The 21194-nt window shown below is 41.0% G+C and overlaps 1 protein-coding gene across 3 annotated transcripts in view; it reads left to right on the top strand.

Moving 5' to 3' along the window:
- The first annotated feature begins 17020 nt into the window (after positions 1-17020).
- Positions 17021-21194, top strand: part of LOC102778968 (mediator of RNA polymerase II transcription subunit 13-like) — an 86248-nt gene continuing 82074 nt past the window's right edge. The window contains exons 1-2 of one of the 3 annotated variants that reach the window (XM_087843726.1): positions 17021-17274; positions 18050-18674. In XM_087843726.1, the coding sequence (XP_087699852.1) occupies positions 18603-18674 (72 nt within the window). In that variant the 5' untranslated portion in view covers positions 17021-17274; positions 18050-18602. Of the gene's footprint in view, positions 18675-21194 lie in introns of all 3 variants that reach the window. The other 2 variants (XM_087843725.1, XM_087843727.1) reach the window with 2 other exon arrangements.

Raw genomic sequence — 21194 nt, 5'->3', positions numbered from 1 at the left:
GATCTGTGTCTGTTCATGGTTTGTTTCAGTGATTGCTTTAATCTCATCACACCTGCTTCTCAAGTTATTTATATTTATGGCTTTAACGTTCTCCGAGTATCCACCTCTGAACTTCAGACAAAATATTGGATTTTACGATGCACTGTCTGAGCGAGGCCTTCCTGGAAGAACACTCTTCTCTGCTGTTTCAAGTGGCAGCATAACAACTTGCTCTTTGTGTGGTCAATTTCTGTTTGACTGACTGTCACTTTCTGATGAAAGAGGTGTAGTTTAACTACTGAAATGGGGGCTCTCTAAAGGACACCGAAGCAGGTGATTTGAGAGCTCAGTTGCTGTAATTTGCCTTGATTGAGTCAGGACAACACAGCTGATGTCACTTCTGTAGATAAGGTGGCTGCATTAAAAAAGCCAAGGGAAAGCTGGTTGTGAGCTTCTGTGATCATGTTTGTGCTTTGGTGTGTGTTTTTGGCCGTGTCTGGTGGTCATTCAGGTAAGAAAACAGCAGCATGCGTCTACTGTTGGGTTAGGATCTGATAAATTGGCTTATATTTTTGAGTATCTACTTGCAGCCATGCTTCAGTACACCCAGGAAGAGTGGCTTATCACTGAGAATCCACAGTATGTTGATGCTGATGGACAGTTTGTAGCAGTCCAGGACGGCATGCCTGAAAGTTCATCAGAAGTTGCCAGAACACTGGAAGCCAAGGACCAGATAAAATCAACTACCCCAGAACAATTTCTTGTGAGGGAACAAGGTGGGTTGAGGTTTCGTACCTATAACACGATCGGTAACAGCATTAATCATGACCTCTTTTGGTCATCCTGCACACTTAAGATTTGATTTGTGACACTTCTGCTTTGTTAGACTTCAAAAAAGCCGAAGGATCAGCAGTGTGGAAAATTGCCCTGGTAGTAGCCATCCTGCTGGTGTCTGTAGTGGGATTGCTGAGCACGGCCTACTACCTGTGTGTCTGGAGAGGAGGCAGAATCTACTATCAGGCTCAGAAGGAGGGTTATGCTTAAATAAAGGAAATGTTTTGTAGTAACTCCCACAAGTCCTTGTCTAATTTCAATTGTTTGTGGATTATGTTTGCAACACGCTGCTGTTTTGTAAGTCATACCTGATTCGGTGTTACTTGTTCATACTAGGTGCCTAAAAATGAGGCAGTGATGAAGTCTATAAAAAGCAATGTGATTACATATAATGAAAGTGATATGGTGGTCACCAAACCACTGTCTGCTCTTTTCAGGCTCTAAAAATCATTCTTTAGCCCACATGCTGCACATGTTTAATTGTCATTGTGTAAATGAGCTTAGGCAGTCTCGTGCCAACATGCCACTTTGTTAGGTACACTTTAACTGCTTGTCAGCTGAGCTACTTTAACCCTTGTGTGGTGTTCATATTTTAACAGTTTTTGTTACTCAGCCAGTGTTCATGGGTCTGGCGGACTCGCTAGAGTTTTGGCTTTCCAAATTAACACTATCAAACAATTTTATGTTAAATTACTCAACAGCTGTTTACTTCATCCCAATTACAAGCCATATGAACAGCAAATGTGGTTAATTTTTTCCCTTTACCTTTGTTAGATCACATTTATGAATTAATGTGCTTCTGTTGTTTTTTTTGTTTTTTTTTTATAAAATGTTATTAAAAAAAATAAATCAGTTATAATCAAGTGGAGTGAGTGGCTTTCCAAATTAACACTATCAAACAATTTTATGTTAAATTACTCAACAGCTGTTTACTTCATCCCAATTACAAGCCATATGAACAGCAAATGTGGTTAATTTTTTCCCTTTACCTTTGTTAGATCACATTTATGAATTAATGTGCTTCTGTTGTTTTTTTTTGTTTTTTTTATAAAATGTTATTAAAAAAAATAAATCAGTTATAATCAAGTGGAGTGAGTGGAAAGACGAAACACATTTACACGTGAAGCAATGTGTTTCACAACTAAATGGGATCAGCTGCTCATCAATGGTGACATTAGGCCCAGGGTTGTAAAACAGGGGACTTATCCCACACTGTCCTGATGGCAGCTAGCTTGTCTCTCTGCCGTCGAGCTGGTCTGTCGTCTCTGTTATCAAAACGGATAATCCTGGAAATTTTGTGGAATTTTTCCAGAGACATTGATGCACGGAAAGGTTCTTGACGGTTTCTGTATCCCACAGGGATTCTGTGGATTCCCCTTTGGACCTGAAAACTCCTGCAAGGATAAGAACCCCAAAGTAGGCCTTTGGGGTTCTTAGATGAATTTGGTCCATCTCCTTCCACCTCTCTCCAAAAGCACACCTTCCTTCTAGATTACTGCAATCCAGAATAATTTTCTGGATGGAATCTGGTCAAATGAAGACTTGATGTCCTGCACATGAGTAACTGTCAGCCGTGTTGGCCCTGGCTTATCACAGTAACAGCTCTGCAGGGTGGCTCATTTCTTGGGCAAGAAGACCATTCAATTTCACCAGTTATTGACATCCATATTTCTTCACTTGCTGTCTGGTGGGCTTGTTCTGGTCCTGGAGCTGGCTGCAGATGGGGTACTCGTCTTCGTTTTGTTACTAAATGGTGCTCAACCTCATCCTCTTCTTCAAAGTCACTGTCAGACTCTGAATTTTCAGAAATGTGAAATATTCTGAAACCTCTTTGTTAACATCATCATCCGAAGCCCCTCTCTTCCAAAATCAATTGGATGGCCCTCGCAGCAGATAATATTTTGCCATCTTGATCAGTTGTGATAAAGAACCACACTGGCAAAGTCTTATTTATAGTATTATGCCCCTAATTTGCAGGTGGGACAGGGTATGAGAAAATAAAATTTGGATCCCTCAAGAAAGAGGGTAAAATGTGCGGGAATGTAAGAGCAGACGGTGTTGATAGTTGAATTTTCAACAATGTTGCAACTTTGTGTGGGAGCAGGAGGGGAAGAAAACACTATCGGCAGCACCAGAAAGGAGGAAGACAGAGTGTGGGAACACAGGACCTACACTTTCAACACTTTTATTAGACCTGGGTCCAGTGGACCCGAACACCTTGTATGTAATGTAAATGCGTGGGGGGAGGTACAGTATGAGGTCATTGAAAATTAGTTCTTCACAGAAAATAAGCCAAAGCCAATGAATTTCAGGTTGAAAAAATAATTGTTTAATTTTTCTTTTGAAAAAAAATGAAAACGGGTCTCACAGACCCAAACACCATACAAGGGTTAAGCTGCTGCGAGACTGTGATACCCTCATGTTGGTCTTCAAGGAGTATTTCCGATAACTTGACGAATCTATGCCATGAAAACTTGCAGCAATTCTTGCTAAGCATTGGGCCTCCTACTTTACATTTCTGTACCACAATTTATGGAAAGGAACAAAAAATAGAACCTGCAAGATATTTGTAAACCTGAACTTGGGTTTTTATGTACGCACTACAGATCCAATGCCAATTCTGTAACACGTGCACAAGGCGGGCATCTCCACAGCGATACTATTCAACTGTAATGAACTACGGCATCTCGAGAGAAGCCTTATCAGATCACAACTGAGCATTTACATTTATTAAAAAAAAGTCATCTGTGCTTGTTGTGCATCTTGCAGCCACTGGGTGTCATCACTAACACAATTTTTGGATAAGGCTCGAGCTGTTTAACTATAAGAACTGCTTCTGCACAATTGCAGTCATGCTGTTGCATTGTGAGCTTGTACTCTGTTACATATGGTAATGTCTGAACCGCAGACATTTTCTGTTGTGCTGCATGTCCATAAGACTCATGACTCAAAGTCTGGCGTTAAGCGCTTTGTATTTATGCACCGTTAAAGCCTAATTTAAATTTTATTTTATTTTTTTTAATTTAACACAAACATTGCTTCTGCCTCTATTAAGATCTTTGTGAATAATGTGTTTGCTGGCCAGGAGAGACAAAAACGCCCATTCTTATAGAGGACAAATTGGTCACTGTGTAAATGAGCTTAGGCAGTCTCGTGCCAACATGCCTCAAGGTGCTGTACATCTTGAATGCCTTAATAAAATCTACCTGACCTGTGTTTTCTTTTGCAACCATCAATCTTCCATTACTAAAGCCCCCCTCTCTTTGCAAACTCTACTTAATGTTCTTGTTGGCCGCCTTTGGCAAACAATTTTGTCTTCATAAGAATTAATCTTGATCAGAATTATGGCAGAGGTGGATGGCAGGCTGTTGGCAAAAACTGTGTACTGCTACGAGTAAAGAGTAATGTTTTAATTCGGTGTCAAGCAGCAAAGCTCACATCAAATCCACAAACATTTATAAGTCCCCTTTGAGCAATATCAGGTGGCATTAGGGGGCCCATGGAGACAAAACACTGATGAATTGAATTAATCTCCCCCGCTGTGATGGATGGGCCTGTTCACAGGGGGCTGGAAAAGGGGAGCATTGTTCATCTGTCACTCCAATTGCCATGTCCCTCTATGATTTGTGCCTGGGTTACGAAGGCCACAAGTGGCCAAAAGACCTGCCTTTCTCCTTCTCACATGTCTCAGTGTGTGTGTGTGTGTGTGTGTGTGTGTTTTCTCCATGATTCCCCAGCCTTTCATTTGCTCCTCTACACCCCCATAACCCACTCTGATATCCACACAGTCTGAAGCAGAATCCCCCCCCCCCCCCCCCCCCAAAAAAAAAAAAAAACCTTGAAGAATGCAAGTTTCGACTGCATTGTCGCCATGAATGTATTTTTTTTGGGTTTTTTTTTTTTTTTTTTAATATATATCAGATAATAAAAGCTGTTCTTTATACTCCAAATGTTGCTCAGGTTTTAACTTCTCTGTGCTCTTTGGCAGTACAGTGCCGTGAAAAAGTATTTGTCCAAGCTAAGTATTTTGGACGTGTCACATTTAACTGCTTCATATGGTCAAACAAGTGTTAATATAAGACAAAAATAGCGCGAGTCAATACAAAATGCAGTTTCTAAATGATGATGATCTAAACCAACTTGGGCCTATGCGGAAAAAGTATTTGCCCTTCCCCTGCTGAATCATAAATTAGCTATAATTAACCATATTTTATTTTCTTCGACAGCTGAGTTCAATGTCACTGCCGCGCCCCGGCCTGATTACCATCAAACCTCACTTAAATAGAACCTGTCTTACAAAGTGAGGCACACGAAAAGGTCTCAAAGTGCAACACATCATGCCATGATCAAAACGACAGCTATGGACTAATTATGTTACTTTCATGCAATTCCTGTAAAAATATATACTGGAGCTAGATGAAGCCCAGAGTTTCCGAAACAAACACGTTTTATCTCCCCTTTAGGCCAGCTTCATTCCTCTCATAAACAGAAGGTACCAGGCAAATATAAATTATGTCAGGCATTAGAAAGACATCTAAAAATGTACAGCATCTTTACTTTATATGTGTACACTAGGTGACTTTTGCTACGAGGTAAAACTCAAACTCTTTTGCTTGGCGCGTGCTCTCTGAGCTTATGTGCATTATTACGTTCCATTGAAATATGAGTTGAAAGCAGAGATAGTGGTGTTATGCCTTCATTTCTTGTCATAACGTCTCCCCTAATCCCCTTTTCCTGCTTTAACTGTACAGTCCATGTAAGTACAAAGTGGAAGAGTATGAGTACCTTTTTTGGCCCTCTTGTCTTAAAAAAAACTTTTCTTTCTTGCTTTGACCTTCTGCCTCAGAGTCTCAGATTGACTTTGCTGAGCTCCTCATGATCCCATATTAAAAAACATTGTATTGACAGTAAGGCGTGCGACTTTCCCTCTTTTGAGATGCACAAGGCACATAACCTGTTTGAACTTAAACTTGAAGGCTGCCAAGGCCGCCATCTTGGCTCAGAGCTTTCACTCTGTGTGGTTTCTCTAACGCGCTTGCCCCTTGAAAAGCAGCTGCTAAAGGCTCCGATGTTTGAAGCCCATTCACTGGACAAAGCTTAGATGTGTTCACAGGTTTTATGCTACATGTGGATAACAAACTAAAATCCAATCAGCTGCTGGTTGATATCTTGTGCCTGCGAGGAGACTGTGCTGCTGAGCGCTATGAAACACTCAGTAGGTGGACTGGAGTTAAAGCAGCAGTCATGCCCAATAAAGCCTGAAAGTGAGGGTGTCGGTTTAGCTCACTGGCTGGAGCAGATGACCCATGTGCCATAAGGCTATTGGAGAGGCCCGGGTGTGAATCTGCCCCAGGCTGTTTCCTGCTCTCTCTCTCTCCCAGCTTTTGTCTTAAATCTAAAATGTCCTGTCATAATAAAGGGTAAAAAGCCAAATAAGAAGAGGGAAAAAGGATGCTGATGCATTGCTGTGGTATGTGTGTGTGCGTTGAGCTTGAAAAAGTTAGAAAATTACAATAAGATGCTATGGAAAGCAGCTTCTTGTTTAGTGAATGATGATATAGGTTTCAATCAACAAGATAATTAAGGTTTCAGAGCTACACTGCATAAGATCTAGAAGTGGTGGGGTTGGAAGCCTTTTACAAGTCTGTCCATGCATGTTGCACAGCACATATTTACTGCTGACTTCTCTTGAGTTAGGGCATGTCTACTAATTGGAAGATTGGTGGTTCGATCCCTGGCTGCTCTGGTTTGTATGCCAAAGTATCGTTACGCAAGAGTGAAAAAAACCCAGCCCATTTACCATAGCCAGTCAACCAAATTTCACAGAAATAGCTCTCTTTAAAACCACATTTATTAAATTCATGATGATTTCTCTGAACACCGGAAATGTCCTGTGTTTTTTCATTTGACTCTCAGATAAAAGTGCAGGAAAAAAGTCTGTTCTCTTTAAGATAAAATCAACTAAAACGAATGGACAAAATTAAAATGATTAGAACTGGGCCATAATTATATCCCACTACTGGTAAAAGCATTTAAAAAAAAGCCTAAAAAGTGGTGGTTGCCACACAACTCTGTCTCTTTCACTCTCTCTCACAAATGCACACACGCGGCTCTTAGTGCCCCCCTTTTAGTGGAGGACTATGTTTGTGGAAAGGCCATTTTAAGGGCACCAACTGAAATGTTTAACGTTCGCCGGTCGATTTATTGAGGTCAGGGGAAGGCTACGTTTTGAAAAATAGAAGAGCGGGTCGTGTTTGGATTGATTTTCATGAATGATTTTATGCTGTGAGCAAAAGAGAAACAAAAGACAATCACAGCACATCAAATCACGGCCACAAAAGAAAATAAGGGGAGGCGACATAAAAAATGAAGGCCACGGCCAGAGCCGTGTCACAGAGCGTTAAGCTAATAAATATCAGTTTGTTTCTTGGACATGTGAAGACAAAGAGCGTGAAGAACTCTGCTGGATTAAGCTGTTACAAGTGTTGAAGGGGGGAAGAAGGGGGTGTTAGCACATTGTTGCTATTGTGTAGTTGCTGATTTATTTTCAACTTGAAAATAAAGTCCAAAGAGAGTATTTGATTTGAAAATGTGGGGTGAAACAATAATAGCAATCAACACTAAATCATTAAAAACAAACAAACATCAGATATTACAGCTAGGAAATCTATATGGTGTCATTAAAATACCTACATTCTGCTATATACAGGGAAATAAAGGTCTTCATTTTGATAAATGATGACAACACTGCCATTTATTCATGTGGTTCAGTATTTATTCCGACTCTAGTATTGGTATTGGCTCAATACTAGCATGACAGAACTGCTACGTTGTTTCTATCCTCTACGTTCAGCATAGCTCACTTAATTGTTTTAAATAAATTATTACCTTTTTGGAAATGGAAAAAAATACACCTCAAAGACACACTGTGAAATCTGCCTGCACCTTTTTCTGTTGGCCGTCACGTCTATTTTATTAATAGCCTATGACACATTTAAAAGAACAGAAGTTGATCCAAAGTGCTTTAGAAACAGACGCGTTACATTCCAGGTCTCTAACAAACCCAGTTTCAAAACACATGAAAATCTAAAATGTGTTTTGTCGACTTATTGTTGTGGAAAGTAAAACTCACAGTTATTTAGTCATCATTGAAAGCTGTTCAGAATTTGCAAGTTGATCATATGATTAATCTCATAAATCATGACACACTCCTTGCCTCCATGTTAACCTCCTTTATAGGTTAAGAATATTGGTTTTGGTATCAGTGATACTGGTCCTGTATGTACTTGGTATCAGTGTTGCCAAGCACTACCGTGTGATACAGTCTGTGTGCTCTGTATGCTGGCAGAGCTCTCTCTCGTTCTCTCTTTGTGAAATGAATTAGGAGAACATGAGAACTGAGCAGACCTTCAGCGATACATTATGTATGAGAGCGCTTGAAGGCTTCTGCTGAATTCTGTTCAGGTGGCATCAGAGGGTGCAGCCAAGTGGAAATGTTGGCGTGGTCACTTCAAATCCACTATCTGTGGTAATCTTTCTACATGAAAGAGCCACACATGACTCCAGCCATACTCTTCCACAACGAAACCACGTTTCTATAGTGGCCGCTGAGTATTAAAGGCCTCGCTCTAACCTCCGGGCTATCTTCTACCCTGCATAACTTTGCAGCTGCTATTTGCAATGTAAATTAAAATCTATATTTTGTTTACCGTCTCGCACTTGAGTGTGCTAATCACCTTCTCTGCATTGTTAGAGGCTCGCTGCGTACACCCTGTGCAGCGGTGAGTGTGACAGCTCGACGTAATTCTAAAAATCAGATAACCTACCATATGATTCCTCATCTTCTGTTGTTGCGCGATAACATCTAATTTCCCCATCTCTTGAGTCATCTTACAAAGACATCATCTGCTCATCGTGAAATCAATATGCTGCGGAAACACCATTACAACAGTCTTCACAGCGTGCTTGAGTGAATCACTCGAGATCTGAGATGAAAAAAGCACACACGCAGGTACACAAATACACCGTCTCCCGTGTCCTTGCATATAATAAGAATAATTCGACTTTCGGTGTGTAATTTAAGTTTGTCTCATTGCACATTCAGAAAAAAAGGTAATCAGGAGATCGGCGCCGGTATCAGGATGAATTATAGTGGGTTCATAGGGTCAGAGAGATGTTGTTGGTGAAAGGCACAGTGCTGCCTTTAGTAGTAGGAAAAAAATTGAAATAAAACAGAAAAATATTAAAGCATGCAGGCAGTGCTGTCCCCTCACTGCAAAAAAGTGGGTTTAAGAGACAAGCAGGTCAGGTAGAGCCGCTCTGTTTCCTCACATGTAGATGCTTCCACAGTCCAAAGTCCCTCACATGAGGACAAATTAAAGGAAAAACAGGAATGAACTGCATGGGTAAGATGATGAGTCCCAGAGTACTTTAATGGGGTTTGGCTCTGATTCCAAAGTTCCTGGAAGTCTAGCGGAGGGAGAACGAGGATCACTCTCATGAAAGACATTCCCTCATTTGGTGCTTTGATGAATGATGGTAGGCAGCGCTGTCTGACGCATCAGGCTAAAATCTCCCATGGACATTCAGCTGGGTTGCATAAGATCCACATCATATTAATGCTCATCAAACCATTCGGTGACTCCTCGTGCAATATTGATGTCATCCTGGAAGAGACCACTTCCATCAGGGTAGGGATGTTTCATAATTGGATGAAGGTAATCAATCAGGGCTGTTTGCCAAAGGCGGCCAACAAGAACATTAAGTAGAGTTTGCAATTTACTTAATTTTTTTATTTTTATTTTTATTTTTTACAATGACCCTTCATTTTAAGGAGACTATCTGACCCAAACCATGCAAACAAAATTCCCAGATCCTCCAGTTTCCCACACAGATGGAGCAGAGGATCCTGTTTTTTCCTTTCATTCATCACCTTTCTATATGCAATGACTAACTGGTGATTTTAAAGTAGTTCTAGGTGCAAATGAATGACTATGAATGGTTGTCTCTCTCTGTCAACCCTGTAATGGCCTGGTGACCTGTTTGTACTGTACTGCCACCTTTTCCCATAAGTCGGCCGTCAGCTTTGCAACCCTTTAAAAGATTAGTAAGTGGCAGTTACTGAAATTATTTGCTTTACTACTGACAACAGAAGAATCAACCACCATGCATCTGTGAGACTTTGAGCTAAATGCTAACACAAGCTAGCTCATAATAATAACGGTAACACTCTGACGCTGAGCAGGAACAGCACAATGTTTAACATGCTAATGTCTGCAAATTGGCACTAGACAGAAAGCAAAGCATTAAACCAAAGCATCAGAGAAAATAAAATATGGATGATGGTGGTTCTACATCGATGGAGTGGGGCTCAGAATGACAACTGAGAAGTGAAATAAACAAAAATAAACAAAAAATCTGCATCCCTTGATATGATAAAATAAAATAATCTGCCTCCATCTCAGCCACGTCTCTCTGACTTTGTCTCCAAATTGCCCACGTGAGCTGTCCCTCTGATAGACTCATTTCCAATCTTCACATCTCTGCCATACATCATACCAGGTCTCTCTATTATCTTGTAAACCTTTCCTTTCAGTCTTTGCTGTTATCACACAAATCACCCCTGATACTCGTCTTCACCTGTTCCACCCTGCCTGGACTCTCTCCTTTGGGTATCTTGTGCACTGTCTATTGTTTAGGATCGTTGAACCCAGGTATTTAAACTCATTTACCTTCCCTACCTCTTCTCCTTGCACCCTTCCACCTGTCTCCTTTTCACTCACACATATATTCTGTCTTACTTGACTACTGACTTTCATTCCTCTTTTCTCCAGTGCATGCCTCCACCTCTCCAGCCTCTCTTCCACCTGCTCCCTATTCTCACTACAGTTCACAGTGTTGTCTATAAACATCAGTCCACAGAAACTCCTGCCTGACCTAATCTGTCAGCCTGTCCATTACCAGCAAACAAGAAGGGGCACAGACCAGCTTAAACCCATGTGTCAGTCCTACTGCACTCCACACCGCTGTCTCGCTGCCCCATCCTCACCATCGCCACTTCTGACTTCCTCATGCAGTACCACAGTTCCTCTCTTGGCACCCTATAATATGCTTTCTCTAGATCCACAAAGACAGTGCAGCTTCCTCTGACCTTCTCTATACTTCTCCATCAAAACTCTCAAAGCAGACATCACATCTGCAGTGCTCTTTCTCAGCCAACTGACTGTCAGCTCTGTTTGTAACTGAGCTTCAACAACTCCTTCCCATAGCTTCACGATATGGCTCCTCAGTTTTATCCCTCTGTAGTTACTACTCTGCACATCAGCCTTGTTTTTAAAAAATCAGTACCCTGTACACTGCTTTTCCATTTCTCAGCCCTTTCTTACTCTCCAGGATTGCCCACTGCCCTCTCTCCAAGACATATTCATACCTGCACAGGTAAGTCACAAAACAATTTAATAAAGACAGTAAGATTCATCTTTTTGGAAATATGAATGTATGTATAAAATAACTGAGCCAATTGATAATGTAAATGTTGATCACCTGGCTTTCAATAATCCGATGGTGCACTAATAAAAGGAAAGGTATCGTCTCAGTCATTAGGATTCATCCTCTAAGAGGAAATGTGTATGCAAAATCTAATGGCGATGCTTTTACTGTCTTCTAGATATTTACACCAGTGATGGATCAAGTGACTGACCAACATGCAACGTGCCTAGAAATGCAGACATTTAAAATGGTTTGTCCTTAGAGTATTTGGCTCTGGGCCTATGATGGCCAAGTTAATAAGCAGTAACCTGAAGTGGAGCCCAGCAGCTAGACAGTATCTTCCTAAGAATCAAAGCAAAATCAGATTGAGCAGTTAAAAACAATAACAACAACGAGCCGATGACAGCCTAGGAGAAGTCAGACCTGTAGACATCCCCTCTTTTAAAGTCCCTCTCTCTCCTTCTCTCTCTGGCACTGCTATAATTTTCCCGGGTGAAATGATGGATGAGGCGGTGTCAGCCCATGTTCATTATAATGCACACTATCTATTCTTCTCAGCCAGACTCTCCGCGCTCCAGGAAATGCCAGAGTGGTATTGGACCCACGAAGAGAGGCGAGAATCCCATCTGATTTTACCGAGAGGATTTGCTGCTAGGTGCATGTTAACTCAGCACACGGTAATTCATCAATCGCTAATGAAGATACTGCGAGGCGACTGCTCATTCTCAAAAGAAACACATTCCTCTCTGGCTGTGAATGATGAACTCCCTTTGATGCCCATAATCCCCTGCAATATGCTCGTCTTGAATTAATAATAATGTGGATGGCGGCCTTTGTGTGAAACATTTGGAAAACACAGCAGTGTTTGTCCCTGAAAACTGATTTTCACAATCACATTCAGAGTAACATCTTCATGAAGTGTAAATCCATGGCTAGGAATGTCTCTAGTTCTGCCTTATCAAAAGCAATCAACTACATGTGCAAGCTGTATCACAACCTTAAAATACATTTCCTGTGGGTGGTGCAGTGATTAGCACTGTCACCTCACAGCAAGAAGGTTGTGGGTTTTAATATACTGACTGGCTGACTGGGAAATTTGTGTGGAGAAAGCATGGATTGCTCTATTAGCCCTGCGACAGACTGCTGTCCTGCCCAGGGTGTACCGTGCCTCTCGCCCTGTGACAGCTGGGGTGTCCACCACCACTATAACCTTAAATTGGATGAGCAGAAGAAAATAGTTTTATGGAGGTGGCTTAACAAGATGACAATTATTGGTGTTTTTCTATTATTCACACCCTTATGTGACCATTTTTCGGCCCTCATATTAAATAAATAGCCTAATTAAAGTATATATTTTACAATCACGCTTCTTAACATGTCAAATTTGTTATTAACCGTGTGCTACTCTTGATTATAAACGTGACTAAAATAACGCAGTGGATGTGGATGTTATTTTTTGACATGTACCTAACCTACCCTGGCAAAGGCAGCCCCTTCCCCAAGTGTCAGCTGCCTCGGCAGCGGAGCAGGGTGACCCAGCGCGCCATATAAACACCGCTCAGTACTGCCTCCAGGAACACCGCAAAAAGCACAAAGTACTGATTTGGACTCCAAAGATCCCGATCAGATCAAGTGACCGCGAGATTTGCCAGAACAAAAGGAGGGATGCACAGATATCTCACCACCCAATGAATCCAAAGGCTCTGTTGCCCACATTCCCATGGGAGATCCTGTGTCTGTGCCCACATGAGTCAGAGCTGTTTTGGTATCACAGGGGACAGGGCTGATTTCTGTGAACAACTTTTATTTGCTCCACAGCAGTTTCACAGTTATAGGAAATGTCTTTGTTTGACATTGTTCATGTGGTGCAAACCTTTTCAAGCGTATTAGCAACAGAAAAAAAAATCTTACTAATAAGGATGTTTTCCAACTTAAACTTTGGCTATTATATCTCATCATGAATATTTAATATCACTGATAAATATTTAAGAACTGCAAACACATTTTTTAGGAGCTTTAATAAAACTTGATGTCCCAACTGATATAAAGCATCCTTTTACATGTCAGGAGACACACTTCCTGAATAAAGCGCACATGGATGCACGGCACATCTAAACAGACTGTCCGAACAAACATATTATCTTTAATCACAGCAGTAATGCTTCCTTTCTCCTCGGTCAGCAGGGGCCTGACAAAGGGGAAATGTGTGGCATATTGAAATAGATTTATTCAAACTGATAGCATCTCATCCTATCAGCTTCACACCAAGTGGGCCAAACTGTCTTCAAAGCCTTTAAGGGTGTATTGAACAAAAGAAGGGGGAAAAGTGTCCAAATGAGTTCTGGATCATTCCAGGAGCAAAGGGATCGATAACCACCAGGCTAAGCTCCTCTCGCTCATCCATCTGATTCATATCTTGCCCTCTCTCTGCTTTTTTTTCCCTTTTTTTTGTGCAGATATAAGAGGAATCACCAGACTAAAGGCTTCTGGTCTGTGGCAATATGTACCAGCTTCTGGCTGTTTTCTCAAATACATAAAGCTGTATGTGGTGATTAATGTGAGAACTGAACCAGTGTCAGGATGGACTAGATAAGTCAGCATATTGCGATCTTCACTGGAAACATAAGGCAACAAAGGGAATATACAGACATCCATAAATAGCTCTGTTAGATCTGGAATTAGAGGTAACGTCTCTTGTGTGGAAAGGATCTTCTGATTAGCCTGGAAGTGCCACTGAGCAACTGTTTATACACTTCAAATAAGGTTCAGATGGCTGCAAATTTCCCAAAGCTGCTGCGTGAAAAGTTTGCATCACGTGTCCACCTGACAGTCATCGCTCAGATGATTACATTAATCAAAACACTACATCAGTCAGTTATTGTTAGTATTATTACAAATACTTTTTTATATTACTAATTTCTTTTTATATATATTATTCATATATGTCACTTTTAGAATGCGTCTAATGAGTCACACAAAGGCTGCGAGACACTGGTGGCCCTCCTCAGCTGCTTTTTCTCTAAAGATAACATCTCAGTTCAATAGAGGGAAAATAATACACAGGCAGGTGGTTTTGCAGTGTGTAAGCACTTAAAAATCATTATATGACTCCAAATGAAAAAGTCAGATCAGGTCAGTGTTCAATGACATATTTAATTTTTCTGAGGGCGGAGAGATGAAAAGCTTTTGGGCTAAATAAAGTAACTATTGAATCTTAAGGCCTCTAGGGGGATCCACATGCAAAGGTCTGCATATTCTTCTGTTTTGAGCAAGAGCAGCCCAGTTACTTCAGTGTAGTCAGAAAAGACTCTTTTCGGGAAAAAAAGAGCATCAGGTTAGCATAACTAAGTAACCGCTGAGCAAGATTAAAGACCGAATCCAGTTAACTTTGATATCCAACCATAAAGAAAACCCAAAGAAATATAATGTATGTACAGCATGTGAGTCACTAGCAGTAACACAAATATTTATGTGCTGACTTCTGAATGGCCTCTGCAGTACAAGGAAAGAGTGTCTGCATAATAATGCTTTGTTCTTAAGCCTCAAAGGAGACTGCTTGACACAGGACCTGAACCGCATGTTTATGGATGGAGTTTACAAAATCTCTAACAGTACACTTGTAATATAAATATAACTTGTGTACACTGCATTGACAGAATAATAATCAGTACATATTATTATAATGCGCTTCCACTGGATAGATTAAATCAAGCAAAATTGGAATATTTCCAGGCAATTTCATGTCTCTGGTATTCTCCCTGGAAACCCGAGTAAGTATCAAATCAAATCAAATCAAATCACTTTTATTGTCACATCACATGTGCAGGTACACTGGTACAGTACATGTGAGTGAAATTCTTGTGTGCGAGCTTCACAAGCAACAGAGTTGTGCAAAAATACAATAACGTAAAACAAGCAAAATATAAGAATGGCTAAATCTGATACTAATAAATATATGTACAATATATATGCATTACTGGATGTGTATACTAAATATGTTTTTCTACGTGTGTGTGTGTGTGTGTGTATACATATTTTACAAATTAAATAGAGTAAACAATAAAATAAAATATATAAAAATATACAGAGTTGGTTGAGACATGTGCAAAACAGAGGCATTTATATACAGTGTGGAGTGCATAATGTTAATGTTGAAGTTCCAGTAGTGGAGGTGAGGTGTCTATGACGTGTTCAGCAGTCTGATGGAAAAAGCTGTCTCTCATTCTGCTGGTTCGGGACCGGATGCTGCAGAACCTCCTTCCTGATGGAAGTAGTCTGAACAGTTTATGGCTGGGGTGACTGGAGTCCTTGATGATCCTCCCCGCTTTCCTCAGGCACCGCTTCCTGTAGATGTCTTGGAGGGAGGGAAGCTCACCTCCAATTATCCGTTCAGAGCGAAGTATTTGTGGTGGGTTGAGTTTGTTGGCTTACTTAAATTTGAAATTAAAATTTAACAATAGCATGAGATTCTTTTGAAATTATTTATTTGATCAATTTTCATGCTAAAAAAATAACTACACATATTACAAAGAAAAAAGCATCAATGACAGAATTTGCTAAGCGTGTACACAATTGTTGATCTTGAGAGGAAACCAACAAATCTCTATTCAAACCTGCATTTATCAAATGTGTGGCCTTAATGTTTTGGAATATGTAAAGCTGTAAGCAAATTACAGAGGTACTTTCACGTTTAATGCTGTTTTAATGTATAGTAAAAGCTTTAGCAAACTATTGCCCAGTTGCGAAAGCCTGAATATCAGCAGGCTACTATTATCTCCCAATATTAGCTATTTGTTGATCTATCATTAATAACACCCGATAGATAAAACTGTAAAAAGCAAAGAGATGAAAGAAACACCCTTCACCAGAGTTTGTTCACCACCAGGCGAATAACTTAATAACTAACAGGAATTCGGTATCTTAATTTTAAAAAAATGTGCTTGACTGTTTTCTTTCTTTTTTTTTTGTAAAACTGTACATTTGAAAATTCATTGATGATGATGTTTTTAAAAATAAATATTTAACTGTCTTGACACCATACACTAAAACAATAGTTGAAATATAGTAGTAAGTAGATATACAGTTAAACAGCCAACTCAACATGACCTTGGTTCTGGCGTCTTAGACCTTGGTGCTAGGGTGGGGTTCATGGTGGACTTGACTCGTGATAACCTGTGTGTCTTTTAAATCTTGGCTGCGGCCCTGAATACAACCACTCTAAATAACTCCCAATCTTTAGTTTGAGTCCTATTGAGTATTTTCATTTTTTCGCGCGGGACAAGCCTCAGAAATGTTTTCAGATTGTATGTGATGCACATGAGACTAAGACTAACCTACATAGATATCTCTTATGAAACACAGTGTGCTCAGTAAGTCATTCTGACCTCTATTCTGTCACATCCTCTGTTGTGAGAGCACAGATACATTATGTAACCAATGCATCACAGAATGACACCGTGCAGTGATATATATATATATATATATATATATATATATATATATATATATATATATATATATATATATAATAAGTAAAATAATAACCCTTCACTGCGCGTTTCAGGCAGAACAAAAGATCACAGAAACAAAGCGCACTGTCGCGTCCGCCTCTAATATCAAATACACTCAACTACTGTAATCCTGGACTTTGATCACGTGAGTACAAACTTGGCCAAATGGAAAAGGCGAGTCTCGGGTAGTACGCTTCCGACCGCCATTACATTACAATGCGCGGTGGGCTGGACGATCGTGCGCGAAGAAACGCCACAGCGCTCGGCGTAAAACAAACAGACACGGAGGGTGAGAGTGACACATTCGGGCTGCGCGCACGCATACACTTCCATAGCTGCATAATAACGCCGTCTGAGAGATAAACAATGAGGAAGGAGTCGCCGCCGAGGAAACCAAACACGCCTTTGAGGATTTAATTCAATAGCGAAAGAGAAACAGGAGGATGCGCTTTTAAATGCCGAGGTGGTGCTTTATGAGACATTTCAAATATCTTTATATCTGCAGCATGCAACATATTCTTTATGTCAGCAACGGGCGCCAGACAAGGACGGCCACTTCTGCTTGAACTGTGCGTTTTTAAAGAAATCCTACCTGATATATGTATTTTTTTTCTGGTGTGCAAGACTGAGGCTGTTGTGGTCGCGAGAGGACGTTTCGTAATGATACAAAGCTGAAAGGAAGGAAGGATTTTTTCAAACCTCCGTCTGCACAGACGCCTGTTTGTCGTTTTCCTGCTGGTGGAGTGAGCCCTGCAAGAATAGTTTTTTTTCTTGTCTCAACGCTTTGACTCATGATTCAGGCTAACTGAGGAACCCGCTCGACTTTGTCCGTCCTGCCGCGGAGAAGCACTTGGTTGGTTGGCTGGTGTGTGTTTGTGTGTGTGTGGAGGGTGAAGCTTTTTTTAGAGACCTCTCCGTCTGCGCTCCCGTTTAATTCAAGAGCAACAGAGGGATTAAACATTCCTGCCCGCACCACCCGTTTGTGTGTGTGAATGTGTGTGTGTGTGTGTGTGCGTGTTTTCACGCACACTGGGGTTACATTATTGTGAGAGGAACGGTTGTGACAAGAAAGACGGCTATAAATAGCACACGCGATTCTCGAAAACTATCACAAGTGGTGCATCAGCTTGTGGAAACGGAATCAGATATCCTGCGTGCTCCTCAACTTGATTGTTTCGCAGTGCAGCGATTATATTTCAAGAAGTTTTGACTCTTTAATTTTTTTTTGTTTGTTTTAGGAGGAGGAGAGGAGAGGAGGTAGGCTGTTCCCAGAGCGAGGAAGAAAAGGGAGTCGTTTCCCCCCCCCCTTACAAATGGATTACGGTCATTTAATGATGAAACTATCCGCGGAGAGACTGATTTGGAAACAGGCGGATCTTCCTCGGGATTGAAATGGATACATTTGTGCGCTCTCCGGCTGTTGACAGTGATCAGATTTGGAATCGCCCGACCTGGATTGTAACAATGTTGTGATCCCCCGCACACGCTTGGATATATCAACACTACAACACAGGCTTTTTTTTGTTTTTATTTTTTTAATGCATTCTGCACTTCTTTTTGAAAACGCCCATCCGACCACTCCGAGCCTATTATCCGGACCTCTTGTGAGGTTATAAGCCGGCTTGTTTTGTTTTTTTTTTTAATTTCATTTTTATATATAAATTGTTATTTTTTATATTTTTTGGGGGGCAGACTCGTGAGGGAACCGATTTGTCAGCCCCTGCTCGGTGTTTGATAACCGATGTAGGATTTCGACATGCCCTGCGCTGACGACCCCAAAGGCGGACCATTATGACTACATCGGCGAATTGGGTGGCTAACGGGGCAAGCCTTGAGGACTGCCACTCCAACATCTTCTCTCTGGTACGGTATTAATAAATCATGTTCGTCACAGACACGCGAGGCGGCTGTGATGGACAAGTCATAAGACAGTGGGGAGGCACGCTTTAATGTGTGTCTGCTGTACGAAGGTGAACCAATCGCTGATGTTGTTATTAGACAATCATTAACACGGGTTAGTGATTCGGAATAAACAGCATATTTCACCACTGTATGCCTGATATCATAAAAGGAGGGTTTAACGAGGATAATTCAACTTTGCTATCACATTTTCAAACCAAAACAAATCTCGTGGCGCTTTAAAACGCAGGGTTCAAGTGCTACCACAACTGACTGGTCAATTATTTGTGTATTTGCATGTATCTGGCAAGTAAACAATAGATAAACAGTCATTTCTTTTCTCCCTATGAAGAGCACAGTGGCCATTATCCTCCACCCCCTTTAAATAATCATTTCACTGGAAATCTTGCAGGAACTCTAATGCATTGCCAAGCAACTAACTTGGAAAGGAGCCCTGCTGCCACTGTCAGATATCTCTACAACCAGAGAATAAAGCAAAAAAACCCCAAAAAACCGACAACCCCCCCCCCCCCCCCCCCCCCAAAAAAAAAAACAAAAAAACCCTCTGATTTTCAGAAAATAATAGTTTTATGCATGGCGCTACTAGAAAAAAAATGCTACCTAGCTCATAAATTGGAAATAGAAGATCTGAGAATTGTGGAATAATTGTCTCACAGGAGATTTTTTTTTCAAAGCAAGAGAGATCTCGACAGGCAGCATCATGTATTAGGCACACAACGGAAGCAGCACTTTCACACTGAAAACAAGGTGTTTTTGACTCTCCAGGCAGCAGCATTTTTGCAGAGGGTGGAAGGGAACCGAGCGGCGGTGCTTTCACAGTTTTTCATCCTGCAATCAGCGAGTTAACTGTCTTACTACAACAGGCAGCCAAGTGGAAAGGCATGCGGTAGACTGAGCTCAGGCGCAGGCTGCCGCTGAGAACCACAACAACATATGGGTCCTGGGGGCTTTTTTTTAGGTGATCATGCAGGTTGTCGACCTGCAACAGCAGTTGGGACCCTGTTACACTACATACAGAAGTTACAGGGGCACATGTCACATGATTTAAAAAGCACAACACAAAACAGGAGATAGGGGAAGAATAGACTTTGTAGTTAGCACAGAAAGTCAAAATGAATCATCACTTCTTCTTTCTTGTGTACTTGAGTAATATTGGTGTCTGTAACTGGAACAAAGGGGGGAATCTCGAGCTATTTGAGACGCTTGTTTGGATTGCAGTTGCACAGAAATACTGGCATTACGCTAGAAGTCAGCCTGTCAGAAAAGAAAACATTGATTGCCTCTCTGTCACCGTGTCATTCGCGGATATTCCCTTGTGTGTGCGTGGGTGTGTGTCGGGGGAGAGAGCTTGCATTCACTCGCTGTGGCATTATTGGCCATCGTGAACATCCCTTTCAAACGCAGGGAGAAAGACACCATCCATCAGCTGACTTGTTTAGAATATTTATGACTGGCTGGTGCCTAAGTGGTTGCTCACTGGCAGGGAAGTCCAAGACGGGACAAAACACTAATGAGACACCGAGTATCCTGATTAGAGGGGATGATGGAGACAAAGAGACAGCAATGAAGAGTTGCATTTTGATGCTCATGTGACAAAATGCGGCAGAGGTGGAGGTTGAGGTGCTGTTAATATCACCCGAAGGGGATTAAATGAATCAGCAAACAAAAACTTCAGCATATTCACGTTTATTGCTTCCTGCAGGCGTCGCTTTAATGCAGAAACGGTTATTGATTAGTGGATGGAATATTGATCAACAAGGAGAGTAATTATTACCTTTATTTAACCAGGAAGTCCCAGTGAGATCAGATCTGTTTTACAAGGGAGGCTTGGCCAAGGTAATCAATCACAATATAATAAATATATAATATACTCAAAAAAAGAAAGCTACAAATACAACTTAAAATACAAGATCTACAGCATAATGTAGAATATATAAATACTCATAACATTTAACATCCACAGGTCTCCTGTAGTGCATTCATTCTTTATGTTGCTTTTAAACTCACCACTAGATGCAGGCATGCTGGAGATGAGGTCTTTCTGTCTGAACTATAAGCACATCAGGAAACAACCATTTGGAGGAAAGTAGCTGGTAACTGTTACAAAGCTACAAAGGTAGAGTGGAAGCTTAGTTACTATTGCTTTGTAGATTAGATGAACCAGCTACTCCTATTCTTCTGATTTTATGAATCAGTCGAAGGCAGCATCAGGTTTTTTTTTTCTTTTTCATGACAATAAAACTGGCTCTGAGGTGGGATGTTTGTGTTTTTTTATCTTTCCCTCTAGGTTGTGTTCTAGTGGCTAATCACTGAGCGCTCCTGCTCTGACAGCCTGTTAAACAGCATTCCAGCATGCATTAACCTTGTCGCTCACACCGACTTGCTTACTGTTATTGCAACCCGCACCAGTAAAAAAACAAGGGTACCTTAGGAAGCATAAGCTCCCATAATGTGGGAACTTCA

Source organism: Neolamprologus brichardi, chromosome 7, assembly GCF_056152115.1.
Source record: "Neolamprologus brichardi isolate AB-2024 chromosome 7, ASM5615211v1, whole genome shotgun sequence".
Taxonomy (NCBI): domain Eukaryota; kingdom Metazoa; phylum Chordata; class Actinopteri; order Cichliformes; family Cichlidae; genus Neolamprologus; species Neolamprologus brichardi.
The sequence above is the reverse complement of the archived record's forward strand: the minus strand, read 5'-3'. Positions and strand labels throughout refer to the sequence as shown.